Source organism: Mustela putorius, unplaced genomic scaffold (assembly GCF_011764305.1).
Source record: "Mustela putorius furo isolate JIRA1106 unplaced genomic scaffold, ASM1176430v1.1 tig00003987_pilon_pilon_pilon, whole genome shotgun sequence".
Lineage (NCBI taxonomy): Eukaryota > Metazoa > Chordata > Mammalia > Carnivora > Mustelidae > Mustela > Mustela putorius.
The window spans coordinates 3,271,743-3,280,952 of record NW_025422126.1 but is presented as its reverse complement, the minus strand read 5'-3'; the positions used below and the strand labels follow the sequence as shown (position 1 = coordinate 3,280,952).

The window sequence follows — 9,210 nt, the reverse complement described above, 5'->3', positions numbered from 1 at the left end:
AATAATTCATCTGACACGGATGTGTCAGTCTTTTTATTTGAGCTGACTGCCAAATAAACCCCAAGGCCCACCTGGAGCAGGAATGGGATGACTGAAGGATGGATAATGGATGGAAGCACACTTAGGGTTCCTCCATTTGTGAGCCCAGCTTGGTCATCGAAACTCGGGACACGCAGACATGATGTCTGGGTAGGGCTAGACTCAGCCCAAGAGCCCAAACTGCAGCATCAGGGCCAGGCTGAGCAGAAGAGGCTCCACCACTCGGGGCAGGGCCCCAGCACTCATGGCCATGGCATAGAACCTCGCCACCTCCTCATTGGGGTTGCCCTGGGCTGGGTCGAACCACATCTGGATGCAGCGGCCACTCCCTCGGCTGTAGTTGCTGGCCTGGTAGGACTTGCTCCAGAGGCCCTCACACAGGGCTGCGGGTGTGGGAAAGTAGGTCTCAAATGTGCGGCAGGTGGTTCCGGCTGGACACTTGTTAATTCCTGCAGGCAGAGAGGATGGACGCAGACATTCAACGCCTGGGCCCGAAGCTGGTTTCTGGCCACCCCAGATCCTCAAACCCCACCTTTGTCCCACCCACCAACCCCCCTCACCTGAGGTCCAGTTCCAGCCCCGCTGCCAGTTGCTCTTGCAGGTGTAGGAGGTGCGACAGTCCTCCCACCATTGCTGGCAGTCCTCTTTGCACAGAGGCACATGCAAGAAGCGCTCCTTGCGCCAGCTTTGGTTCACCTGGTGGGAGGTGAGGAGGAAGGGCTCACTGAGTGCTCAGCTGGGGATGGGACATCTCCTGCCACAGCCCTGATGGAGCTGGATGGCAGCTGCAGGGGTGGTGTGGGGAGAGGCAGGGTCCCATACCTCCTGGATCCAGGGCCCCAGATTGGGGGAGCACTCATAGAGACAGTTGTCCTGGATAAAGTGGCGCTTGCAGTCGGGCTTCATCTTGCCACAGTGCTCCCAGGTGAAGTTGTACAGGAGGGAGGTGTCCTTGTGCAGCTCCTGGCTGGTGCTGACTGAGCAGCAGGCCTTCTCCTTCCAGGGAGTGCACTGCGTGGGGAAGACACGACTAACTGCTGCCCACCCCCCCACACACACAGACACAATCTTCTGCCACCTCCAGCCTCTCCCCATTTGGTTCTTGATCTCCTGCCTCAGGTAGGTTGTCTTAGAAAAGTTTACTGTGAGGACCCTTTTGTCCTTGACCTCCGAAACGCTCATCCTGAGGGAGATTCAGTCACAATAGGGTTGATCAGGGGTCATGGGAGCCGGAGAGAAACCCCATGTTGGGGGACAATAGCCATCACTGATGCAGCCCTTCACACTTCATAGAAAGTTCTTTGAAATATTCATTAAAAAATAATTACTGAGTACCTATTTCTATTCCAGTCACTGTTCTAGATGCTGAGAATATGATAGAGAACAAAACAGACAGAAATATGTGTTCATGGAACTTACATCTTGATCAGTGGGGACAGACAGTAAGAAACTAAAAGAGAAAAATATGGTGTCAGGATCTGATCAATTATATGGAGAAGATTACAGCAGGGATTGCGAAAGTAGGGAATGGGATAACTTGAAATTTTAAATAAGGTGATTGTGAAAAGTCTCACCGGAGGATGACTTTTTTTTTTTTTTTTTTGGAGGGTGACATTTTGAGCAAAGGAAGAAGGACACAACCTATGTAGTAATTTGTGTTGAATAACTTTCTTCTCAGCAAGTGTTGAGGTCTCTGTCCCCAGCGGTGAGGCCGGTGCCAGAAATGTGGCAGCCCCCCAAAAAAATATTTGCTGAAAAAAGTCAATAAAAGACCTCTCTATGATTTCCTAAATCTAAACCGAACTCCATCTTACATATGGACACACCATATCCGAGCAAGTTTTTAATGTAGACCAGCTTTTTCAGGACTGCAAATATTGTGAAAAGGAGGGCCATGCTCTGTGCTTTGTTTTACCAGAGTTATTCACTGTTTTAGAAAATTATGTCATCAATGTCAACACAGCTTAGAGTACCCTATAGCATTTAAGTTGCCAGCAGAAGGCACCTGTATCGATCTTCATCTGTAGCTGCCCCATTCATAGTGATTTGGTGATGAGAAGCAAATATGCTGTTTGACAGTGATTTTCTGATGAAGTCATGCCCGGGAATTGACATGCTGAAATATACTTTATTTTATTTTAAGTTACTTTCTTTGTGCTTCTCCTTTGTTTTTGTGTTGTTGTTGTTGTTGTTGTTTAAGACTTTATTTATTTATTTGACAGACAGAGAACACAAGTAGGCAGAGAGAGAGGAAGGGAAGCAGGCTCCCTGCTGACAGAGAGCCCAGTGAGGGGCTCAATCCCAGGACCCTGAGATCATGACCTAAGCCAAAGGCAGAGGCTTTGGCTTCTCCTTTGTAGTACAGATAGTCATGTTGATATTTTTTTAACTTAAATGTACAGATAGGTTCTATTGGCTTTGAATTTTATTCCAGGATAGAAAAATAGTCTAAAGAGTATTTACTGGGGTGCCAGCGTGGCTCAGTCAGTTAAGTGTCTGCCTTTGCTCAGGTCATGATCCCAGGGTCCCTGCTAAGCGGTGAGGGGACCTGCTTCTCCCTCTGTCTGCCGCTCCCCCTGCTTGTGCTCTCTCTTACTCTCTCTGATAAATAAATAAATAAAATCATTTTAAAAATAAAGAGTTTTTATTATAAAAAGGAGACATGGAGTCTCAGTGGAGTTACAACTGAATGGCATCCATTTCTACAGAATGAGTGAACATACAGCACCTGTTGCCTGTTTCACAGCCAGAAGCAACCACCATCTTCTCCACCCTTGACACTCCACAGACTGGCATATAGGGAAGGTAGGAAGAACCATCCTCGCTAAAATCCCTCACACTCCAAACCTGTCCCTACACCACCACAAGGGCTGCTTATGTCTGAGTGCTCTGTGTGTCCTTGTGCTTCTCTGGGCCTCATTTTCCTCATTTGCGTTATGTGGGGAAGAACATGAACTCCTACATCAAAGGACCGCTGAGGGTATGAAATCATGGGCAGTCAACACGACACCGGGTAAGTGCTCGACAAATGATTATATTGTATCTTGCTGACATGGTATTCTCCGAGGAGGCCACCCCCAACATCTTACCATCACCTTACCATCATCTTTCCAGACAGCAATAACCCAAGTTGTGGGGGCATCTGCCAGTTGAACTTTCTCCTCACCCCCTGACTTAGTCTTCCCTGTTAGAACCAGTCCCCTCCCCAACTGGAGCCACACTTCCTCCTCACCTGGCCGTGCAGCTTGTCCTCGGGGCCTGGCTTTGCCTTGTGGTGCTTGGCGTCCATGCAGACATTGAGCAGGTCCGTCCTGGCTCGGGCACTGCACATGGACGCTGTCCAGGCTAATAGCAGCAGAAGTGGAATCGGTCTCCAGACCATGTCTTTTTGTCCCTGCAGACATAGCTTTGGTTAGGGAGGCCCATGCCCGAGGGGAGAGACCCTCGTATAAGGCCCCCCGTGTCCCCCATGTCAGTCTCCCTATCTCCACAGTGAAGGATGGGGTCAGACCCTCTTCCTTCAGCCTGGGGTCCTGAGGCTCCCTGAAGCTGAAGTAGAGAAGGTTGGCAAAGGGGCTCCCTCATCCCAGGATTGGGGCTCAATGAGGATCTGGGATTAGTGGATCAGCCCTGGGAGAGTCTTCCTCAGTTGGAGATGATGTCTTTGTGCCCACTCTTCTCTCAACTTTACTTAGGAAAAGTAATTAAATAGTTCAGACCCATGCCCTGCTCCCCTGAAAAGGGCCAGGGACACAGAGTGCCCTCAAGCCATGTCCAGCAAGCGCGTGCTCTCCAGCATACCCTGGATCACCTGGGTCCCCACACCAGCTCAGAAATCCACTAGCCTGTAAAAGGCAGTGCCCCAGCTCTGCTAAGTCCTCCCAATCAGCACTGAAGTCACGGATGGTAGCACACAGGGTGCTATTTGGTCAAATAACACAGATATGGAAAGATTGGGGGTTTCTAATTTTTACTTCCTCATACTTTTCCCTTCCCTGTTCTCTGAAAGCCATTTCCTTCCTCCACTCCATAATAACACTGGTCTCCTCGGCAATCTCTAGGCTAATGCACCACATTCCTACCTTACCCTTCAGAAAACAAGTGCAGAGATCCGTGAACCAGAGGGACAATATAAAATACCCCATGGGGACACCTAGGTAACTCAATTGGTTAAGCATCTAACTCTTGATTTCGGCTTAGGTCATGATCTCATGGAGCCTGCTTCAAATTCTCACCCTCTCCCTTTGTTCTTCCACATATCCCATCTCCCGCGTCTCTCTCTCTCCTCCTCACCCCAAAATTAATTAATTAATTAGTTAGTTAGTTAGTTAATTGATTAAAATAAAAGTATCCCATGTTGGAGCAGCCAACTAGACAAGTGCTAAGAGTCCTGGAAGTCACTCAGCACAAGTGCCCCCCACTTCCCTTTTCCTGACTGACCCTCACCCCCCCCCACTCCCAACTGTTAAAGATCTGTTCCTTTGGGTTGACAACAGAGACTGCTTCCTCTCTCTCACCCTCTCACATCCACACAAAGCCCTGGCCAAGGGTCCTTCCAAAAACTTTTCTGGAATTCACTTCCCTTGTCTTGGGGTCAGGTCTTCCCTCCTCCCATTTCTTCCTCTAAAGGCACCTTCCCCACAGGAGCCCAAGGGATCTTTCTTTCTGTCTGTCTTTTTAAGATTTTATTTATTCAGGAGAGGGAGAACTCTGCAAAGGAGCAAGATCGGGCAGGGCGGGTTGGGGAGGGTGATATGTGGGAGGCAGAGGGAGGGAGAGAAGTAGGCTCCCGGCTGAGCAGGGAAATGAAACAACACAGAACTCCATCTCTTCACCCTGGAATCATGACCTGAGCCAAATGCAGATGCTTAACCCTCTGAGCCACTCAGACACTACACCCCACCCCCCATACCCCCCCACCGCCCAGTGTCCATGTCTTCCTTTCCTCCTTAGGCCATCTTGCCTGAGTCTCCTTTGCTGCTGGGAGTCCACACAGCTGTGTCTTGACTGACCTCTTTTCAGGCTGGGGATGGCTCCAGGCCCCTGGACTTTCCACAGTGGTCTCTGACCTCAGCCAGGATACACTGACTCTAAGAGCTCTCTGATCACCTCGGAATGTGACTTCCCCTTTCCGCTCTCAAGTCTTCATTCCTTCCCTCTTTTCTAGGCCCCACCCATGCAAGGCTCGTTAGCCTGGCAGTGTATCACTCCTGTTTTCATTAATCTCTTTGTTAATTTATTCGCTATAGGATTCACACACTCAACATTCATCAAAACTTAGAGAAGCTCATCTCTAAGTGGGATCTGAATTTTTGAGGTACCCCAAATAGTTGTTAGGATGAAACTAGCTTGAGGGACATGAGGCACAGTAGGGAAGAACCCAGGCTTTAGGGTTAGGCCATGGGTTCCAGGGACAGCTCCCTCCCTCATACAACCTTGGGAAATATCAGTGAGACTTTTGGAGCCTTAATTTGCTCACCAGAGGATTGTTGAGAATTACATATGAAAAAGCCTGGCACAACATGAGTAGGCTTAAATGATAGCTATTGGGTTAATTTTTGAGTAACGAGATAAACACAGTTAGAGGTTGAAGTACCGAAGTCCAGTTTAACAGAGAAAAATTGTCTCAGATCTGATAAGTGATGTAATATAATAGCTCACCACCTAGCATTTCTGTAAACATAATTAAGCATTTTTATAGCCTTTTAAAAAATTGTGGAAAAACATTTGTTATATAAAACTCACCATCTTAATTCTTTTTAAGGGTATGATTCAGTAATGTTAAGGGTATTTATTGTACAACTGATCTCCAGAACCCCTTTGCATCTTGTAAAACTGAAACCTCATTCTCATTAAGCAACAACACCCCATTTCCTCCTCTCCCCAGTCCCTGGCAACCATCATTCAACTTTCTGTCTCTATGAATGGACTACCCTGGATATTTCATGTAAGTGGGAATCACACAGTATTTGTCTTCTTGTCACTGGCTTATTTCATTTTGCATAATGTCCTCAAGGTTCATCCCTGTGTCAGAATTTCATTTCTTTTTAATAACTGAATAATACTTCCTTGTCTGTATCTGCTACATTTTGTTTATCCATTCACCCACTGATCAGTTCTGGGTTGCTTCCACCTCTTGGCTATTGTAAAGAAAGCTATTGTGATGGCTGGTGTACAATTATCTTTCGAGGACCCTGCTTTTAATTCTTTTGAGTATATATTCAGATGTGGGATAGTGGGATTACATGGTAATTCCATTGTTGAGGAACTGCCATAAAATTTGCTGTAACAATTGTACAGCTTTACATTCCCACCAATAGTATACAAGGGTTCCGATTTCTCCACATCCCCACCAACACTTGTTATTTCCTGTTGACTTTTTGTGTCTTAATAAAAGCCATCCTAGTGGGTGTGAGGTGATATCTCATTGTGGTTTTGATTTGCATTTCCCTGATGATGAGTGATGTTGAGTATCTGTTCATAGGCTTGTTGATCATTTGTACACCTTCTTGGGAGAAATGTCTACCCAAGTTGTTTGCCCATTTTTTAATTGTATTACACATCTTTCTATTTTGTGGGAGCTCTCTAGTTCTATTTTCTGGATTAACCCCTTATCAGATGTGTAAGTTGCAAATCTTTTCTCCCATTCTGTAAGCTGCCTCTTCACTCTCTTAACTGTCCTTGGGTGCCCAGTTTCCATTTTGATGCAGTCCAGTTTATTGATTTTTTTCCTTTTGTTGCCTTGGTTTGGCTGTCATATCCAAGAAATCATTGCCTCATACAATGACATGAAACTCTTCCCCTGTTTTTTAAAGAAATTCTATAGTTTCAGCTCCTACATTTAGGTCTTTGATCCATTGTGAGTTAATTTTTATATAAGGTATAAAACAAGGGTCCAACTTTATTTTTTTGCATGTGAATATCCTGTTGGATCCCAGCACTGTATATTGTAAAGACTATTCTTTCACCCATTGAATTGTCTTGGCACAATTCAGTTTGTCAAAATCTGAACTCTCAATTCTATTTCATTGACCTACATATCTACCTTTATGCTACTGTCACCCTGTCTTGATCATTGTCACTTTGTAGTATGTTTTGAAACCAAAAAGTGTTAGTTGTCTAAATTTTTTTCATGATTGTTTTGGCTGTTATAGGTCTCTTGCGTGTCCATATGGATTTTAGGATCAGATTGTCGATTTCTCCAAAAAAGCCAGTAGGGATTTATTTATTTATTTATTTATTTTAATGTTTAAAGATTTTTATTTATTTATTTGACAGACAGAGATCACAAGTATGCAAAGAGGCAGGCAGGGAGAGAGAGGAGGAAGCAGGCTCCCTGCTGAGCAGAGAGCCCAATGTGGGGCTGGATCGCAGGACCCTGAGATCATGACCTGAGCTGAAGGCAGAGGCTTCAACCCACCGAGCCACCCAGGCGCCCCGCCAGTAGGGATTTAGATAAGAATTGAGTTGAATCTGTAGATCAGTTTTGGGAGTAATAACCTCTTAACAGTATTAAGTCTCCTGGTGATGAACATGGGATATCTTTCCATTTATTTAGGTCTTAAATTTCTTTCAACAGGGGCGCCTGGGTGGCTCAGTCATTAAGCGTCTGCCTTTGGCTCAGGTCATGATCCTGGGGTCCTGGGGTAGCCAGGCCCACATGAGGCTTCCTGCTCAGTGGGAAGCCTGCTTCTCCCTCTGCCTGCCTCTCCCCCTGCTTGTGTTCCCTCTCTCGCTGTGTCTCTCTCTCTGTCAAATAAATAAATAAAATCTTTAAAAAAAGTTATTTCAACAATGTTCTATATAGTTTTCAGTAGACAAGTCTTTTATTTTGTTAAATTCACTTCTATGTCTTTTGTTCTATTTTATGCTATTGTGAATAGTTATATTCTTAAATTCATTTTTCTATTACTCACTGCTCGTGTATAGAAAAACAACTGATTTTTTTAAAAAAAGATTTTATTTATTTATTTGACAGAGATCACAAGTAGGCAGAGAGGTGGTGGGGGCGGAAGCAGGCTCCCCTCTGAGCAGAGAGCCCCATGTGGGGTACAGTCCCAGGACCCTGAGATCATGACCCCAGTGGAAGGCAGAGGCCCAACCTACTGAGCCACCCAGGCGGCCCGTTTTTTGTGGACTAATAGTCTTAGCTGCAACTTTTTTTAAAGTAATCTCTGTACCCAAAGTGGGGTTTGAACTCAGCACCATGAGATCAAGAGTTGTTAGCTCCACTGACTCACCCAGCCAAGCGCCCCCTAGCTACAACTTTTGTACAAAGTTGAATAGACATGATAAGCATGGACATACTTGCTTATTATTGGCACTAATGGAAAAGACTTTTGGCATTGACTATGATGTTATCTATGAGCTTTTCATACCTTTATCAGGTTGTGGGAATTCACTTTTATTCCTAGCTTGTTCCATGTTTGGTTTGGTTTGGTTTTGAATGATAAAAGGATTTTCGATTTCATCAAATGATGTTTCAGCTGAGGCAATCATGTGGGTTTTGTCCTCTATATTAGTACTATGATATTTCTAATCAATCGATATTTGGATGTTAAACCAACTTGCACTCTAGGATTAATCCTACTTGGTCATGATGTATAATCCTTTTTATATGTGGCTGGATTCAGTTTGCTAATATTTTGTTGAGAAGATTTACTTCTTTATCCATAAGGGATATTGGTCTGTAGTTTTCCTGTGATGTCTTTGTATGTATTTTGTATCAGAGGATTATTGATCTCATAAAATGGGTTGAAAGTGTTTCCTCTTCTTTTTTGAGAGAGTTTGTGATAAAATGGTATTAATTATTCTTTAAACGGTTGGTAGAATGCACCACTGAGGTAGTGGGAGCTTGAACTTTTGTTTGTGGGAAGTTTCAAGATTATGAATTCAATCTTTTTGCTTGTTACAGGTATAGATTTTTTTTTTTTTTTTTTTTTCATTAATTTGTCTTTGAGCTTTGGCAGACAAAGTGGAAGGCAGAGTCAGAGGGAGAAGCAGGCTCCCTGCGGAGCAAGGAGCCCGATGTGGGACTCGATCCCAGGACGCTGGGATCATGACCTGAGCCGAAGGCAGCTGCTTAACCAACTGAGCCACCCAGGCGTCCCACAGGTATAGATTTTTTACTTCTTGAGTCATCTTTGGCAGTTTTTGTCTTTCTAGGAATTT

The 9,210-nt window shown here is 45.0% G+C and overlaps 1 protein-coding gene across 3 annotated transcripts; it reads right to left on the bottom strand.

The window, feature by feature from the left end:
• On the bottom strand, nt 1-5,167 carry LOC101688243 (folate receptor beta). 3 transcript variants are annotated; one of them, XM_004768141.3, is made up of 5 exons: nt 5,052-5,167; nt 3,272-3,433; nt 862-1,050; nt 600-735; nt 1-488 (listed from the first exon to the last, which is right to left on the bottom strand). In XM_004768141.3, exons 2-5 carry the CDS (start codon nt 3,419-3,421, stop codon nt 202-204), a joined length of 762 nt encoding a protein of 253 aa, XP_004768198.2. In that variant the 5' UTR covers nt 3,422-3,433; nt 5,052-5,167; the 3' UTR covers nt 1-201. The 3 variants fall into 3 exon arrangements, with proteins under 3 accessions (XP_004768198.2, XP_004768199.2, XP_012919816.2); XM_004768142.3 differs by having other exon boundaries at nt 5,003-5,160; XM_013064362.2 differs by lacking the exon at nt 5,052-5,167 and adding an exon at nt 3,841-3,950.
• Nucleotides 5,168-9,210: the final 4,043 nt, after the last annotated feature.